The sequence below is a fragment of the Rosa chinensis genome, chromosome 7 (genome assembly GCF_002994745.2).
Source record: "Rosa chinensis cultivar Old Blush chromosome 7, RchiOBHm-V2, whole genome shotgun sequence".
Classification (NCBI taxonomy): Eukaryota; Viridiplantae; Streptophyta; class Magnoliopsida; order Rosales; family Rosaceae; genus Rosa; species Rosa chinensis.
In genome coordinates this window covers 59,292,359-59,312,048 of record NC_037094.1, presented here as the reverse complement: position 1 = coordinate 59,312,048, position 19,690 = coordinate 59,292,359, and the positions used below count along the sequence as shown (strand labels likewise).

At 37.6% G+C, this 19,690-nt stretch overlaps 1 protein-coding gene, 1 long non-coding RNA gene and 1 pseudogene across 2 annotated transcripts; 1 reads left to right on the top strand and 2 right to left on the bottom strand.

The window, feature by feature from the left end:
* Nucleotides 1–4,345: 4,345 nt before the first annotated feature.
* On the bottom strand, nt 4,346–12,114 carry LOC112175883 (annotated as a pseudogene).
* Nucleotides 5,931–7,521, bottom strand: LOC121050688 (disease resistance protein RPV1-like). Its single transcript, XM_040511538.1, has 4 exons — nt 7,121–7,521; nt 6,605–6,846; nt 6,166–6,248; nt 5,931–6,077 (listed from the first exon to the last, which is right to left on the bottom strand). Exons 1-4 carry the CDS (start codon nt 7,519–7,521, stop codon nt 5,931–5,933), a joined length of 873 nt encoding a protein of 290 aa, XP_040367472.1.
* Nucleotides 12,115–15,886: 3,772 nt separating the features above from the next.
* Nucleotides 15,887–17,844, top strand: LOC112178281. Its single transcript, XR_005802914.1, has 5 exons — nt 15,887–16,044; nt 16,226–16,364; nt 17,099–17,198; nt 17,277–17,346; nt 17,437–17,844. It is a non-coding gene; the product is annotated as an uncharacterized LOC112178281 (long non-coding RNA).
* The last annotated feature ends 1,846 nt before the right edge of the window (nt 17,845–19,690 follow it).

Genomic DNA, 19,690 nt, shown 5'->3' with positions numbered 1-19,690 from the left:
CCCATGTTGGTTTCCACGAACACACCTTTTCTTTTCTCGTAATGCGTAGAGATGGACACCGGATCCAAGAACTATTATTCTTGGCAATTTCAGACTCTGTTTTCCTTGATCATTTCCAAGAATTGACTCGTAGGAAAGGAGGGATTAAATTGAACAGCTACCCCAGCCTTTTAGGCAGTTAAATTCCAAGTATCCTATTATCAAAAGGAAGGGAGATGCCTTTAGCTCTAGAAAAAGTAGAAAAATGATTAATTACATTTTAGTTTCCTAATTATGGGGTGTTTTCAATCTCATACCAAAATATCAAAATTTTATCATTTACCTAGCTTAACTTGACATTGTTTGTTATTTTCAGTAGTTTTAATGATAGTTTTAATGATAGCTTTACTTGACTTTGTTCATTATTCAAAACCTCAAATCTTCCTAGATTACATATCACTATTAATGAATTAGTGAGCATAGAATAGTCCCGGATAACGTGGCAGTGTCATAAGGTGGTCTGGACCAATAATATTACTCGAATTTAGTGGAAACCATTGCAAGAGGTGATAGAAGAAAAAAAAAAAAAACTGAACCAATTAAGATTAAGTGCATGTCATATAAACCAATGATATCAACCTGAACCATCACGTTTATCATAAGGGGCTGTGACCACTTACCCACTTTCAACTTAAAAATTGCCCACTTGCTCCACTAAGAGTTTTCTAACCTCATTTACCCAATTCAACATCTACTGACAATTTTACCCCTATTAATCAAACTAAAACTCACAGATCTCAATCCTCTCAGACTCTCTCTCCTCCCAGACTCTCTCTCTCTCTCTCTCTCTCTCTCTCTCTCTAGCCGGCAGTGGCGACCACTCCTTCAACACCTTCTTCGTCGACCTCGATCCCGGCGCCGGCTAGCACATCCCAAGCCCCATCTTCGTCGACCTCTGCCAATCACCGAACACCGTTCTGGTGCCGATCACTGATCTGGTGCCGACCATCCTCAATCATGGATCACCGATCTGAAGCTCCCATCCCGCTGCGGTGCCGGAACCTCACCAAACTGAGACCGGTCGGAGATGGGCTGCAGGTGAGCGACTGGAGAAGAGGACCTGGGGAAGACGAAGGCGGAGATGGGACCGGTCGGAGATGGACTGCAGGTGAGCGACTGGAGATGGGTTGCGTCGGGGCTAGGACCGATCGGAGATGGGCTGCAGGTGAGCGACTGGAGAAGAGGACATAGAGAAGATGAAGGCGGTCCGGTCGGAATCGTGCCGGAATCGGGGTGGAGAAGCATGGGTGTCCACAGGGGAACTTTGGGTGGCCGGAGAAAAATTCTGTTTTTTTTTTTTTTTTTTCTTCCTGATCTCGATGGGAAGAGCTCCGAGAATGGGGAAGGAAAAAAAAGAAAAAAAAAGTGAACGTTTACAATTGAACATATAAATTGATCAATTGTGTCTGTAGTGTATTCATTTTGGTTCACTTGAGGGCAATAATATGATTATTGGAGGGTAATAATATGATTATTGGGGCAATAATATGAGTATTGGGAGGCAATAATATGATTACTGGGGGCAATAATATGATCAATTGTGACCTATAGTGTATTCATTTTGGTTTTGGGAGTTTATACAATTCACTGGACGGAAATAATATGAATTTGGGAGGCAATAATATGATTACTGGGGGGCAATAATATGGTTACTAGGTATTACTGGGGGCAATAATATGATCAATTTTGACCTATAGTGTATTCATTTTGGTTTTGGGAGTTTATACAATTCACTGGATGGAAATAATATGAATTTGGGAGGCAATAATATGATTACTGGGGGGCAATAATATTATTACTGGGGGGCAATAATATGGTTACTAGGTATTTTTAGGGGGCAATAAATTCAGATGCCGGAATTCGGACACCAGTCCGGTAGCCGGATTCCAGATTCCGGTGACCGGTCGCCTGATTCTGGTCATCGGTGGCAGGATCCCGGTCACCGGTCGCCGGATTCCGGTCACCGGAGTCGGCGCCCGGCCACTGGTTGCCGGAGGCCGGCAAGGTGGAGGATGACTTCTCCCTCTGAGTGAAAATGAAGGAGAGGGCAAAAAAGTCTCAAAAAAATAAAAAAGAATTAATTGGGTATTAGGGAAATAATCCCTTAGAGTGTTTTGGGTAAATGTGGTTAAAAAACAGTTAGTGGAGCAAGTGGGCAATTTTTAAGCTGAAATTGGGTAAATAATCATTTTCCCTTATCATAATCCTGGGGATGAACCTCGGCTTTTGGAAAGTTTTTTGTTTTTTTTGAAGTCCAATTTTGCTCTTTTACAAAAAAGAATGAAGGAGCATTTTCAAATCCATATGGCTTATTCTCATTGTCCTAAAAAAAAAAAAAAAAAAAAAAAAAAAGAAAGAAAGAGACTTCATCCGTTCTCTTACCCATCTAGGGAAAAAAAATACAAACAGTACCCAACGTATGGTCCACTCTGAATTTCTATACCCAAACTTCCAAAACTATCACAATGGTACCCCAAATATCCCGCCTGACCCAACATATATACCTACCGTCCATGACGGCGTTAACCCGTATGCCATGAGGCGTATTTTTAGGGATATTTTGGTCACTTCATTCACTTAGAATTTTTTTTAATATTTTTTTCCTCTCTCAATTTTTTTTCTTCAAACCCAGATATATAACCTCTCTCTCTCAGATATATAACCCAGACATATAACCACCCCCCCTCTCGTCCTCATTCAAACCCAGACAACCCATGCTCTCTCTCTCTCTCTCTCTCTCTCTCTCTCTCTCTCTCTCTCTCTCTCTCTCTCTCTCTCTCTCTCTCTCTCTCGTCCCCATTCAAATCCAGAAACCCAGAAACAATCAACAATGGTGAAGCCTACCATAAACCCATTAACGATGGTGAAATGGTGAATTAATAGCAAAAATCACTTTCTGACACCCAAAGAAGTAGCAATCAGCAGTGGTGGAGTCTAAGCTTCAACAGAGCCGATCGAGAGACCTCGACAACCTCTTTTCTGTTTTCCTCTAATTTTTCTCACAATCACTTTCTTCACACTTAATCCCCTTTTGTTTTCTGCTCTTGTTTTCGTCGTTGCGTGTAAAAAACGGGTTTGCAAGAAGAAATCTGGGGGAAGATAGTGTTTTTATTAGCTCTGATTGTTTGCTTTGGGGCTGATCGTTTTTGGGTCGGTTGATTTTAGGGGAGATATGAAGTGGGTTGTGAGAAATTTTGGGTTTTGATCAGCTTAAAGGTGGAAGTTTGAGAGGTGCCGATTTTCGGCCTCAATTGCAAACACCAGAAGGTCCTCAATCCAAAGCTATAAATTCAAGCGGCATGGAGGAAGGTGTTCCTCCAACTGATGGCAGTGGTGTTCAAGGTTTGAGAGCTGAGCATAGGGACCCAAAAGAGAGAGGGTAGGTATGTTGAAATCATCAGAAGAACACAAAAATTGAGAGAGGATTCTGGATTTCATTCTTTTGGCAATGGTCTGGAAAAGATGATGGGAGAGTTGGGAGGAAGAAGAAAATGAAGAGAGCTCGAGAAAGAAGAAGAAATCTAGTGAAAGGACGAGAATATCCCTCAAAGTTTAACAGTTGACTAATTCCGTAACGGCTAACAGTGTTCTAGGTACTAAAGTTAGGTCGGGGTCCGAACTTCAGGTACCAAAATGATAGTTTTGGAAACTTGGGTACAGAAATTCGGAGTCGGTCATAGTTTGGGTACTGTTTGTATTTTTTTCCCTACCCATCTATGTAGATTCTTAGCAAGTCGGATCAAGCTTCAGCCAATTACATAATATAATAGTCATTTCAAGCTTCAACCTTGCGTTCTGACCAAAAAAAAGAGTTTCAACCTTCAGCCTAACAAATCATATATGAAAACAGAACATCATGAAATTTGATCCAAAGATAGAATTCATATAATACATCCCGTGGAAGCATCACCAATCCAGTTTGATTAATAAAAAATCATATATGATAAACAACTTAGATCTCCAACTTTTCATAAAAGGACTACACCATCACCATCTATGGTGGAGGAGAAGCCGGAACTTTTTTCTTTCCAAAGAATAATTTATTCTCAGTTTTTTTAAGGGACAAAAATGAAATTGAAAATTAAAGTTAAAAAACAGATACTAATTTAGAATGTGTGAATAAAACCACCATAATCCGGGATCATATAATATAATAAATTTTCCCTGTTAGAACCCCTCTCCAACTACAATTCCTCTTAGGGTTTTTTTCCCACTTAAATCATGTGGAGAGTCAAAATTTTATAAAATTGAAGTAAATTCACAGACTCCTCACTTTAGAGGAGCTGGATCCACATAACAAAGATCCTTCATCGAAGTTCCAACGCAAACAAGCCATGGATTGACCTTGAAATTAGTTATACATTCCCATTTTGTTTTCTACTTTTCTACAGACCACACACATCAAAATACAAAATTCCAAACTCTGCGTTTGCTTCTCTTCTCAATTCCGTTTTCCTAGCAAACACACAGATATTGCACAAGTAAAATAGTCAACAAACAGCACCTATATCCATCCGGAATATAGATATTTTCAGGATCTGACTGGAATATAAATACTTTGCAGTACTTGATTACCAGTTTCCCTGCAGCTTCTCTGATTTTGAGATTTAACTCAATTATTGCTTGAATTTCTACCTTAACTTTCAGCTGCTTTTTCTCTTATCTGTACTCATTTCGATACTGGAATTAAACTATTGGGGGAAGAATTATAAACACAACAAACAAAGATGAGAACAAACTATGCGGCAAAAAGCTTGCTGCTGTATGTGATATTACTCAAAGTGCTGATCAGATGACTCATGTCTTGGTCCTGCCTGATTACCAGCATCACTTGGAAAATATTCGTATGGGATAGGCTCACACTCAATGGTATTTTCACTGATAAGTTTGGGATCCCATACAAGCCTGAACCCAGTTTTCTTCACTCTGAAACCAGATCCAATTGCAACTTCAACCTCCACAAAGTCATCACCTTCCAAATTGAACTCATCATTCAACAAATGTACTCGCCAAATAACTTCATGTGAAGTTATTTCAGTGAGATGAGTTGGCTTGACAACAAAGCTAATGAGCTTGGTATAACTTGTAACAAAAATGGATATACCACTTGGAGACATGCCCTCGTCAAAACAAGAAGAAAAAACTACGCAGACAGTGAAAGCTTGTAAATTAGTTTGAGGCACTTGGAAAAAGACTTGGTCACTTTCTCTGACATATGTGAACTGCCTTTGGAAAATAATTTCCCCGCAAACAAATGCCACCGTCTCCCGTTGCAGTCAATCCTTATAGCATATTAAGCAGATACAATATCAATACGTGAACTGCTTTGGAAAATCATTTCCCACCGTCTCCTGTTGCAGGAGGGAGGGAGGGAGGGAGAGGGGAGGGGGGGAGAGAGTTTGAATTTGGAATTATTGCAAGTGCAGTGCAGTGATCTGATTCCAAGTCAGAGAGAGAGAGAGAGGGAGAGAGAGAGTGAGTTTGAATTTGAATTTGAATTTGGAATTATTGCCAGTGCACTGCAGTAATCTGATTCCAAGTCTTTCGACCTAGTTGGTAAATCTCCACTTGCAGGAAGGTTTGTGCAATTACAGAAACATGGACGTTCAAGGTGGGAAAGGCCACTGGGTTCTGGAAGGTTATGAACATTACTGCTTTCCAATGAGTAGTTCAGGTTTTTCAATCTTCCCATATAGGGTGGTACTCGACTTTTGGCTGTGCCACTTACAACAATAGTTTTCAGTGATGTCATCTCCCTTGTGTCCTTGACAAAATTCTCAAATCTTGAACAGCCAGAAAGAACGAGAGTTTCAATATCTCTCAACTCATAGAAATCCTTTGGAAGGTCCTGAGCATTTTGCAGTCTTTAAGGTTTTACCAAAGCAAGTCTTTTACCATCGGCAATACTGGTGCATCTCTGACAAACTCTTGCAGCCTTTCATGATCAAATACTCAAGATTTGGGAGTTTTAAAAAGTCTGGTGATTGTGTCGGGTAATGTGAATGACTGAGATCAAGAATCTTCAACTTCTCGAGCACCTGTTAAACAAGACCAATAGAAAATGAAAATCAAAATTCAACAAGATAAGAAAGAAACAGTTCAAAAGTTTGGTTCAGCTTAATCTACCCTGGGACGCTCCCAAACTTGTACGGGATTGCTGTACTGCAGGTCCATAGAAACCAGGTTTCCTTGAGGAAGAAAATCAATTCCTATGAAGTTTAGAGAGAATCCATGCCAGCAGAGCCATCACAAATGTTTAGAAAGATGGTCATAGTCTCCAATCAGCTCTACATAGTTGAGTTGGAGACATTTCAGTTTCATCGTTGTAAATGGTTTTGTTCGGAAACTCTTTTTCGGAGATCTTTGCAGATTTAGAGCAAGTGCTTTAATCTTTTTAGTTCATTTAATTGCTCCACATCATCTACATCATCAACAAGGAACTGGTCATTTTTCTTTCCAAGTTTTTCTTGTATCACAATGATCCCTCCAGGCAGCATCACCTACTTCTATTTTGGTTGATCTTAAGATATCAGAAAGAAGTCTTTCTTGCAAAGAAAACTTGTACCTTCAAAACTACGATAAAATTTGTTGTAGATGGCTTTGGCAACAGATGTTTTGCCCATTCCACCCATACCCCAAATTCCAACCATGTGAACATCATCATCTACTCCAACACATAATGATTTACTAATCTCTTCAACGCCAAAATCTATTTCCAACTGGGTCGTTGGCCACATGTAAGTATGTGTGGGTCTCAGCTGTCTACTAATCAGGTCAAAAATGTCATGGAGAAACTTTCCCTCATTCCTGTCGATTAAATCCAGAAATAGAACTAATTATAAGACTCAGTGCGCAACTACAATGCTGAATTGAGTTAATATCTTATTGATAGTGACTACAGATTGCCAGAGGAAATAAAATTTAAATAAAGGATGAAGGTGTACAGATGCTAACAAAATGGACCAAAAAGAAAAAGGAAATTAAATTTAACAGCTGGCAGTAAAAAAAGGCAAAGTGATTACCTATTAGCAGTAGTACGAAGATGGAAGCCAGACAAATTTGCAGCTATCCACCTGGATACATTCTCTGATATCTATTTGCAGCTTTATAAATTACAAATGCCTTCGCAAAACTACCCGTCTGATGCCTGACATCTGAAGGATCAACATAATAGAATATTGGAAAAACAGCTTGCTCCAATGTTTTTCTACACTCCATGATCTTCACCAGCTCATCAAGACACCATGTTGAACTTGCATAGTTCGCTGAGAAGCCTATGAGAGAGATCCTAGACCCTTCGATTGCCCTGATCAATGACAGTGATATATCTTCCCCTCTCCTTAGTTTGTTGTCGAAGAAGGTATGGATTCCAGACGCCACTAATTTACTGTTGAAGTGGCTCGTGAAGTAGTTGTGTGTGTCTGCACCTCTGAAGCTCAAGAACACGTCGTACCTTTCTGTGAAGGAGGAGGATGAAGCCATTTCTGATTTGCTTCTCCCTCTGAAGCTCAAGAACCCGTTCTACCTTAAGTAATTGCTAATAAGAAATGAATAAAATCCAATGCTCACTCCATCATCTACAGAGTGAGGTGGAATGTTTTCTTTTCCGGGTAATTCCCATGAATAAACTCATGTAGGACTTCAGTTGACTAGCGCTTTTTTTTTTTTACCAGCTTTTTCTTTTGTTACAACAAACCTTTAGCCTAAATTGATTCTGTGACCAAAAAAAAAAAAATCTCTATTTTTCTTTTCATACCTATCCTTCTGACAAGAACATGCACATAACAAATGCAACACAAGATGCGGTTGCTAAGGCTAGATTTGTGGCCTCGATTGAACTACATATATCAGTCCATCTTTTACCACACATTCATGTCCTTAGAACAACCGCAAATGCCTTGTGCAATTCTTGACAAGAGTAGACTTGGAAGGCTCCATCAATGATCATCCGACCACTCAAGTAGTCCAACACAATATTCTCCTCTTTATCCACGATTACACTGCAAAGTTAAAATACACATTAAATGGCTCTCTTTGGGAAACAGGGCAAGACAAAACAATGCTTTGCATTTATTCTTACATTTCAAATAAATGCCTTTTCACTATGAATATGCAGAAACTCAAATGGTCAAATTGACTCTTTGCACCTATACCATGTGACTGTAGTGTTTACTGTGTCGAGAGGCCAACAAAATGAATCTTCATCTACTTTGATTATGGTCATGTTCACAATTCCAGGAAGGTTGACTCAAAGCAACTTGACCCAACAACCGAGCAAGTTGACTCAATTCCAGGAAGGTTGATTCTTGGGAACCAATAATGCAAAAGACAAATTATAAAGTAGTGAAAATTCAAAATAGATGTTGGCTTCATAACCAAAACTAATTGACAATGGACGAAGTTAACTCTTACCTTGGAATCCCTTAAAATAGGTCTCTATTTTCCAACATGGAATTCATATTATCAACACTAATGTTTGCCCATACGATGGTGCAACTGTAAGTGACCCAGATATACCACCAGGCAACCACAAGCTGGTTACTAACCAAATGTTAATTGTTGAAGAAACAAGCTAGTAGAGTAATATATGCCATTCAAAATGTTGGAAGAGATTTAAAATTCAAACTTCCCGTTCCAAAAAATAAGAATAAAGGAAAAAAGTTCTGAAGGAATATTCTGTAACTATATTAATTCATGCAAATATTTATTAGGCATATGCTTAAACAAAAGTAACTGAACATTCATATGCTTACCTTGAAAATCAATTAGTTTCAGCATAAATAGTAACCTGCGGTCGCTAAAGGCTAGATTTGTGGCCTTGACTGAACTACGTATATCAATCCATCTTTTACCACACCTTCAATGTCCTGAGGACAACCATAAAGGCCTTCTAATATCTTCCCCACGTCTGCAATTCTTGAGAAGAGTGAGACTTGGAAGCCCTTATCAAAGATCATCCGATATCAAAGATCATCCGATCACTTGAGTAATCCCAGACAATCTTCTCGTCTTTATCCATAATTACATTGCGACATTATGACAACCATTAAAGAAGGCAAGACAAAAGAATACTTTGAACGCATGCATTCTTCCATTTCCAATAAACGCCCTTTTACTAAGAATGCAGAAATTGAAATGGTCAATTGCCTCTTTGCACCTATACCAAGTGATTGTGGAGAGTTGACTGTCAAGGCCAAACAAAATAAATCTACTTGAACTTCACTAATTCTGATCGATGGCAAAGAAATGTAACCAATGACTGACTGGCGATTTCAAAGACTGGATGGTTTTAACTTTTGGCCACAGCATCATGCCAATTAATTGTGAGATATCCTAGGTTTTTCTTGCCTTACAAACCGTCCAAAAGTATCTAAAAAGTACATAACTTTCTGAAGCTGACTCCTCCAGTCAAGGAGTGAAGAGATGAAAGTTCTTCATTCTTTACTTAATTCATATTTAAAATTTAAGTTTAGGACAAACCTGTCATGAAGCCCAGCACCTGCATATCCTTCCAGAACCTTAGCATGCGAGTCTGTTCTGAATATGACAGACTGCTTGGTATACAGCCCTATTGGCTTGCTTGGATAACAATTAACCTGAAAGCCATAATCATGCTTGAGATGTCGATTTGTGAATGAAGCAAATATTGTCATCTGATATATTAAAAGTTTCCTTACGATAGGAGAGTTTAGATTGGCTTTCTGGGTTATGAAGCTCATGGCTCGTCCAGGATATGCACCCACCAAAGTCTCTCCCAAGCCCTTAACTATCTGTATTTTATAAAGAAAGAATGATGATCACATTTGATGGGGTGGTGGGGGAGAGATTTCAAACTCAGAGACAAATCATACCTCTCTGTAAATTTCTGCAGTATTCCCTGACAAGGGGATTTTTTGTGTGAATAACAAAGGCATAATCGGCACAGATGATTTCTTGAATTTACAGCCATGCATATGTTCTCATGGTCTAGTTTAGCTTTCTTATGACTAATAAAAGCTCTTTCATTCCACTTTGAAGCCCAAACCTGTTGAATAGGGAAAACAACAGATATCATAATAGCATCATATGATGGATCTTACGTCACCAGAGTCTTGTAGTCGTGCACAAATTTCTGCCTGATAATCTTCCCTCTCTTGAGTATGTACCCAAATGTCACACCAGACTGCTCAATCAACCTCTGGCCACAAACAAAATACAGATCTCCAAATGACCCGGGATGTGCACACATTGCAGATGCTTCTGCACATAATTGCAAGAAAGTTCAAAAATAGGACAAGGGTAACTATATTCTTTGAGATAGAGAAAAAAATCATATTTGAAATAATATCCTGTGATCAAAGCAATTAAAATTTGGATGTTTATTACTTATACTATCCTGTGTCCAAAGCAATCAAAACTTGATGGTTATTAGATATGTACTCTATAGCTTTCTCTGCCACACACACACACACACAAGCAAACACACTCATTTCTGTGGGGGTTGAATTCCACACTAAAACTTGAATACACAGTACATTCACTGTTGGATGGTTTCAAGCCATGTTTTTCCAAAATAATCTGCTTGTCTCTTAGAGAGAGAAAAAAAGTTACTAGTGGAAAGGTTTCCCAATTGAAAAAACTTTTTTATGTTTTCTTCAACAGGAAAGACGTTTCGTTCGGAACAGTTTTGCAAGAAAATGAGCATTTCCTTAGTTTTTTCTGGCATTGTTATGAAATACCATAAAACTTTTTCATCACCATAACTGAAGCATAGTGAAAAAAATAATGTTCTAAAGTGTAAATTTAAAAATCCACCAAACAATGTTTTTCATCAAAACAAACAAGGCCAACAGCAAAGCAGTTCATCAAGCAATAAATTTGATTCATATTTTGAATATCTGTTATACATCTGTATATAAACAGCCCACAATAACTGCACTCAACTTTTCAGCTTTCACCAATTTTTAATAGACAGGAAAATAGACCAATAGGTAGATGAACATAACAAAAATGAGAGAATAGGAGCACACTGTAGTAAGCCTTTGAACAAAAGCTCCCTCAGTAACTAAGTTGGTCTTAGGTTGTATGTAGCAAACAGGTATGCGTCATCTCAGACAGTTCAGAACACTTTGTACAGTATCAAGAAGTTCTCTTCCACCGTTTGGGGTTATAAAAAAAACCCAACAGAATCCAAAAGATATCAAAATGTTACCTGAGTTTTGTTCTAAAAGTACTTGTAAGGTCGACCCATTAGTTTCCTCTCCGCTTTCCAAATCATCTCCCCTACGCCTTTTTATCCTGCAATGCAAGTCACAAATCGTATCTAAATCACTTCAAATAGAACTATGACTTATAGTTCTACAAAAACTGTAGTATCTAATAGAAAACTCATACTGCATTAAAAACATGAAACAAAGAAAATGTCCACACCTGCTCTCACTTTCAACATCATCAGCTTCTTTATCTTCTTCCTCTGGTGATGGCTCGGAAGAACCGGAGTCTAGTTCTCTCTCAGGCAACCCCGTAAAGTCATCACTGCTAGAAGAGTGTTGTTGCATCTAAAATGTACATTGGCAATCGAATACATCAACAAATGTTCACCTCAAAGTTGACATAATAGAAGATACACACAAAGTACTTCAAAAACACCCCACAGGTATAGGATCAAGATTTCTACAAGTAGAAATCAACAACCAAAAAAAAAAAAAAAAAAAGCTATATTTAACCTCCAAAACAAAAGGACATAACTTCTCAAACACTTATATGCCCGAGCAAAACCAATATTTCTACTGGTAGAAATCAAGAACAAAGAATGTAGAAGGTAGCAATTCGATAGATTGAACGAGAATGAAAGAAGCGTAGAAATCGATTTGGGTGAAAGGAAGTAGTAAAGCGCGACGGAAATCAAGACGCACAAGCATTTGTTTTATGAAAAGGAAGGGTGAAATGAAGTAGTGAGTGTACCGTGGTTGCGAAAGACAACAGTGATGGGGGGCTCCTCAAATTTTTAAGCTTTGGAAGAGAAACAGAGAAAAGGAAGACGAGCCCTGAAGCCCGGAAGAAACTGAAAGCGGGTTAGAATGGAAAACCAAAACGATGTCGTGTTTACGTTACAAGAGGGAAAATACGTTAAGGGAAAAAAAAAATAAAGATAAGGCTGAGCCTAAGCTAGTGTATATCAAATTAGTTTATTCAATGTCATCAAATTAGTTTTTTCAATGTCTAGATACGTACATTTACATATTGTAAACGAATTCCATTGTAGTAACTTTCATTTGGTTTATGGTATAAAGTAAACACAACTTTGTTCAATGAATTCTATTCATTCTAGTTTATTCGATTTCCATTTTTTTTGGTTTACTATAACATGTTATCCATGTAGAAATTCCTTGTATCGAAATGAATGTTGTACTGGTTGTTTTGTAAACAAAATTCTAGGCTGAAGAAGAGATTGCACATAATTGTTAATGCACTTTTGCATCTTCTTGAATTGTGTTTAGCAATGTCATCTTTCCTCTTTTGGAATCTAGAACCCCAATGAATTAAAATCGATATTCGATTTAGTTTAATATGTGGGTGTAGTTTGTTAGACTCCATGGGTGCTTAATTAATTTGAAACGAATGTTGTGCTCATTATGATTCTTTGTTGTTATAGGGGAACAGAAAGGAGACACGATTGTTGGGTATCCTGTCTTTTGTGCATCTCGGAAGGAGTTATTCGAAGGGTGTTTTGGATGGTGCTCATTTTCTAGCTTTGGTAACAGCTCATTTCGCCCCTTGTTGGAATAAGGAGATGGCTCAAAATAACATAGTATAATAAAATAGGGAGATGGCTCAAAATCCTCATCTTATTGAGGATTGTTGGGATCTCCCTATTCTGAACACCGCATCTTGTTCACTTAACTAAAATAGGGAGATGGCTCAAAATAACATAGTATAATAAAATACGGATTGTTGGGACAAAATAACAGCTCATTTAGCCCCTTGTTGGAATAAGGACAGCTCGTTTTACGTATATGAGTCCAAACTGTAACTTAAATACAATTGTGCATAGACTTTTTGATCTTGGTTTTGCCCCATTATGAAGCTTGCAATGAGTAATGTTTTGACTCACCCTATATCCTGAGATATGCCTATTCAGGATATGCTTATTGAAACAAACAAGAGAGTTGGCCAGGGTATACTATACTATAAGCATTTAGTATTTTTGTTTCAGGAAAAGGCATATATATATATATATATATATATATATATATATATTTTTTTTTTTTTTTTTTTTGAAAGGGAAAAGGCATATATTTAGTTAGATCAAGTATGAGTGTCAGAGATCATGGTTTGGCATCAAAGGGGGTTTAATGCTATCAGAGGCTTCATTATGAAAATTATCTGAGATGTATAAGAATGATATGAATTTATTTTTTTTGGTTACAAGGAGGTCTTAAAAAGACCCAAAAACAGCAAGACAAAAAGGAAAGCTAAGTTACAGGTCTAACACAAGACCTGGATTTGGAGACTTCACAGAGATCATTAAGAAATGTAGAAGCAACATAGGGATGAGGGGAGTCAAATACGACAACACCATGGTCATGATCAAGGCCCGATTTTGCAAGAGCATCTGCAATGCTGTTGCATTCTCTGAAAATATGCATAAGGTTCACATAATCAAACAGAGAAAGCATGTGTCTGCAGCTCTTAATGATAGCACCAAGAGGGTGGGATTTAATATCCCCATGAAGAATTAAATTGACTAAGATTGCAGAGTTTGATTCAATCAGAATGATATGAATTTTGGTTTTGGTGTAATTGTGAAGTATCAGGAATTAAGTACTTCCATTTTTTTTTTCTTACGCTTATTCTCATCTATGAAGCTTTTGGTTTCTGAATGACTGACACTATTACCTAAATTCAGGTGTTGGAAAGAGTTGCCTTCTTTTACGATTCTCTGATGGCGCCTTCACAACCAGCTTCATACCACCATTGGGTTTGTATTCTTAGTAACTATGGACATTTTGTATTTAGAAACTCTTCAGCAGATAAATGTTGATATCACATTAAGTTAATTGGATGATGATCTAGGCTTATAGAATATAGAAATATGGCATTATAAAGTGAAATGTTTTTTGTTTTAATGTACTAGAATCATTACATGATATTCTGATAATGCAGCAGACTTTTAATGTATCTTTAGGCTCATATTAGCTTAATGAAAAGTGTAAGGGCTGCAATGAGTGTATATTATAATGCAAGCAGTCAAAATTCAAGAAGATAGGTATTTAATAATCCTCTAAAGTTTAGGCATGCATTTTGATAATTAGATGCAAGTGTCAATTTTCTAATTTTGTTTGCTGTTTTGACCCTTTTTGAATTGAACCTCTACGAGAACATCAAATTTGATTGTCATAGAAGATTTTGGAGTTTCATTGGTTCTGCAGCACTTGCAAATGGTTCATCTGCATGGTTGAATTTTGATACCTGTTCAACAAAAAAAGTTAATTTAAGGTATTCAACCTAGTCATGCAGTTATTGAATCATCAAGGCACATGTATCTTTCCCCAATTCAGGAAAAAGAAACCCATTTGTTTATGTGACATTAATTCCTTACGATTTATGGTGTAGTGAAAGCTTTGAATTTAATCTTCGGGCAGTGGTTTATTGAGGCCAATATAAAGCAATGGAATATAAATGGAGACCCATGTAGTGGAGCTGCCAGTGACTCCGCCGCATTTGACTTGGCGATTACAATCCCTTCATCAAATGTGAGTCTTCTGTCATGTAGTCTCTTACTGTCAATGTTTTTTCTTCAATGCCACTCTGAAGAACCATATTTTACCTTCAATTATCACACCCTTGCAATGATCATGATTTGCAGGAAAGTTTACGCCTTGGATGTTGTTGGTGTACTTCCTGAACTATGAAAATTGAGCTACTTATTCAATCTGTGTGGTGATCTAAATTATTGTGCTCAAGTTGGACTCACATTAGTTAGCCAAATTTAGTAACAAATTAGTAATTTTTGACTATTTTGAAATTTGTAAATACAGAAGTACGGTTAGAACACCAGTTTTTGCAATCTGTAAAATAATAACAGTTTCAGTTATATTACATATCTAGCAGAAAAACAAATCGATATTTGCTATTTTATCACGCATTGAATTTTCGAAGAAAACAAACCCGCAGCAAAGCGCGGGTAACTTTTCTAGTACTTTTCATTCATGCCCAGCACAATGGGGAAGCCTACAAATTATTCTTCTGTAATGGTTGTTTTTTGCCAGCTAGCAATTAGGATAATGATTGTAAGATTTGAACACATGTCGTTGATCCACGAGATGGAATTTTTCCTTTCAGCACCTTTATATTTCATTCATGCCCAGCACAATGGGAAAGCTGATAAGGACACCCATCAGCTATTTTCAGAACCACACCAGTATTGTGGAATTATCCTTCTGTAATGGTATAAAGGTGCTGAAAGGAAAGATTCCATCACGTGGATCAACGATAGGTGTTCAAATCTTACAATCCTTATCCTAATTGCTAGCTGGCAAAAAACAACCATTACAAATCTGTAATGGTTGTTTTTTGCTAGCTGATTTGTTATGGTTGTTTTTTGTCAGCTAGCAATTAGGATAATGATTGTAAGATTTGAACACCTGTCGTTGATTTTTGCCAGCTAGCAATTAGGATAAAGATTGTAAGATTTGAACACCTGTCGTTGATCCACGTGATGGAATCTTTCCTTTCAGCACCTTTATACGATTACAGAAGGATAATTCCACAATTATGGTCTACTGGTGTGTTCTGAAAATAGCTGATGGGTGTCCTTATCAGCTTTCCTCTCAAGCCCCACTGAAGTCGGGGTTGGAGCCCTAAACCGGAACACAGCAACCCAGCTGCAATCAACTGCGCCATTTCTAACTCTCTTCGTGACTCCGTGTCTCTGTCTCCGCCGTTTCTGACTCTCTCCGTCCCCGACTCTCCGTCTCCGCCTCTCCAGTCTCCCATCTCTGGGTCTCCGTCTTCGAGCTCTAGGTATCTCTCTCTCCCGGTCTCCCTCTCCTCCTCTTCCTCTTCTTCTTCTCTTCTTATCTTCTTTTTCTTAATTTGATTGAATCATGAATCACCCATTTGAAATTGAAATTGAATTCTTCAGAGTAATGAAATTGTATGTATGAATGTATCCTGATAATCTGAATATGTTGGTCTGGCCCAGATTGGAGCTACCTTCATGGCCAGGCGGCCAGCAGAATCTAGATGACTAGATCGGGAAAATCGATCCCATTGATCTGCTGTGATGCTTTATTACTTCGGTCAATCTCGACCAGACGGCCACCTCAATGAAAATTGAAATCGTAAGTTATTTCTTTTTCTAGAATTCTGGTTGTTGAATGTTGAATTGTTGATGTCTTGATGAGATGTATGTATGTATGTATGTATGTGTGTGCGTGTGTGTGTGTGTCTATATATATATATATATATATATATATATATATATATAGTCCGTCTCTGCTACGGACGTCCGTACCTTTTCTTAGGTACGGATTTCCCGTTTCCCCCCACTTTCCGGCCACATTTTCATATCTTAACTGTTCAGTTTTTAGGTCATAATGTATAGATCACCTCTGCAAAATTTCAGCCAATTTGGTGATCGTTAAGGCATCCAAAACTGCAATTTACCATTATAAATACGAACGGTTCCAGTTCGACAGATTCGGTCCGTTCATGTAAATTGTAATTTTGGATGCCTTAACGATCGCCAAATTGGCTGAAAATTTGCAGAGGTGAACTATACATTAGGACCTAAAAACTGAACGGTTAAGATGTAAAAATGTGGCCGGAAAGTGGTCGAAAACAGGAAATCCGTACCGATATTTCTCAGGTGCGGACGTTCGGTACGGACGTCCGCACCTGAGAAATATCCTATATATATTTTGTGCTATTGCCGATTTACCGATTATGTTTACAATGAGATTGGCTGTTAATCTGAAAGTTGAAAGCTTGAAAGTTGAATGCTTTCCTGGGTAAGTTAATCTGCCTTAATTTGCAGGCTTGCTGCCTTATTCTTCTTCTTCTTCTTAATTTGCAGGCTTGGTGATTGTATTCAGATATTCTTCTTCTTCATTTCATCAATTGCTCCACCGATTGTCATCACCAATTGTCGAGAATTGCTGCTTCATATGTGTAAGGTAGTTAGAAACTTAAAATAAAGCTTGAAAGTTGAAAGCTTTCCTGGGTAATTATTAATTAATTCAACATTCCTGCAGGTTAGTGTCGAGAAGCCCTCAGAAGCAGAGGGCAACAATTCCTTTGAGAAAGCTTGAAAAAAAATTAAAGGTAATACCGTAATTAAATCTTGCTATTATTTTGATAATTTTATTGGCATGTTGGCATTGCTCTCATAATTTTTTTTTTCCCTTTGTTAAGAAGTTCAAGGCCCACCGAGCTTTCAATCCTGGATCCGCCCCTGGGTAACTCGATCAATTGGCAGGTCTAGCATGGGAAGTACTATGTTTGCTGCTACCTCCATTTTCCCTGAATCTCTTAACCGTAATAACTATAATAACTGGAGTATGCGGGTTAAGACCTACTTGTTGGCCGAAGGTTTATGGAACGTTATCAAAGAAACCACTAAACCAGAACATGGTGGTTCTGAACCGGAATGGTTCGAGGCTTGGACAATGAAGAATGCGAAAGCTCTGCATGTAATCCAAAACTCGTGCGGGAGTGATATGTTTTCTCTGATAAGTGAAATTGACAATGCCAAAATTGCATGGGAGATCTTGGAAAGAGAGTGCAAGGAACTGAAGGCAGACACAGAAATTGTTTTGGAAACAGAAGGTTTGTCTGGTCAATATATTCGATTATTTCTATAAACAGAAGCTAGTTATCTGTTACAGTTTAATTAGTAAATGATTGAGACTACAAAGTTACACTTATATTATTTGTATGCTTTACACATACCAATTCCTTCATTTCTTATACATGTCGATCAGTCATGTAGGCTATGAATTATTTGTCTTACACTAATATTGCACGTTTTGGTCACCCAGTAATCTTACTTTTGCAATTGGTCGTTTGGCCAAGAAACAAAAATCTTATTTTTGGCGAAACAAAAATCTTATTTTTGGCGCAACAGAAATAGTAAAAGTGGGATCGTCTACAGTACATTAATGTACCGATACAGTAAGTAGACTAGGTTCAATATAAAGGTAGACTAGCTCAGTACATGGGTAGACATGTATGGAGTTAGTCTACCCTTGTATTGAGCTAGTCTACATCTGTATTGAACCTAGTCTATTTGATGTATCGGTACATTAATGTACTGAAGTATTTTCCAAAGTTCTGGCCAAGTCGAAAATTTGTTTGCAGAATTATTCTTATTAATTAGTAATTTTCCCATTAAAAGTAGCTATAATATTTTTTTTCCCAACACAAAAATGTAAATAAAGTAATAACTATCCACCATAATTTTTTTTTTTGAATAACATCATCATACAGACTTTCATTGATAAAAGGTCAGGCCAGAATAGCCATTGCAACCTAGTACCATTTGGTCTAGTGGCATAGTCTCTCATTCGTAAGTGGGAGATTGTGAATTCTACTTACGAAAGACTAGTTGTAGCATTTGAGTTGTTTATTTGATCAAAAAAGCAAAAAAAAAAAAAGAATAGACATTACATACCCTCTCACTATTCATAGACAGACAAGTTGTGATACAATCACGGTGGTACATAGGATAAGTCGATTCATTAGATATATTTTGCTCACTTATTTAAATCAAGCATATTCAACTATGAGCTAGATTTGCATAGTAATAGGCTAATATTAAAACAAAAATCTAAATTTTCTCCTTGCCACCATGATTTGATCTAGTCTTTCGTTCGTAAATGGAATGTCTTAAGTTTGACTTTTGTTGTTTTGTTCCATCGAAAAATTATAAGTTATATGGCCTAATAATAAATTTGACACTTATATTAGTGGTACTAATTTTCAAGATTTTTTAAATATATTTTTAGAGGAAGGAAAATCTGGCCATACCGCAATCCAAACCCAGGACACAGAAGACGAGGAAAGTGAAGGTACTATAATATATAGGGAAAATGTTCATTTACTCAAATTTGAGCTACACTAATCTCATTTACCCAAACATCTTATAAGATTGCCCACTTACCCAACAAATTACATATTTTTTGCGCTAATACCCAATTAAGTTATATTTTTAAATTAAATTTTTGGGACAATTTTGCCCTCTCTCCCTTTGTCACTTAGAGAGAGAGAGAGAGAGATCACCGGACTCCGGTCACTGGAATCCGATCACTGGCGACCGGTGTCCTGTTTTAGTGCCCCCCTAATAAACTTTTTATTACCCCCAATAATACCCAATAAACTTTTTATTGCTTCCTAATAAACTTTTTATTGTCCCCCAATAAACTTTATTGCCCCCTAATAAACTTTTTATTACCTCCCCCCCAATAAAAATTTATTGGGGGTTAATAAAAGTCTCCGGCGACCTCTTTGTGAACTTCAGGCAACCTTCGGACCGGTGACCGGAGTCCTATTTTATTGCCCCACAATAAACTTTTTATTGCCCCCCCAATAAACTTTATTGCCCCAAATAATACCCAATAAACATTTTATTGCCCCCCAATAAACTTTATAAAAATTTATTGGGGGTTAA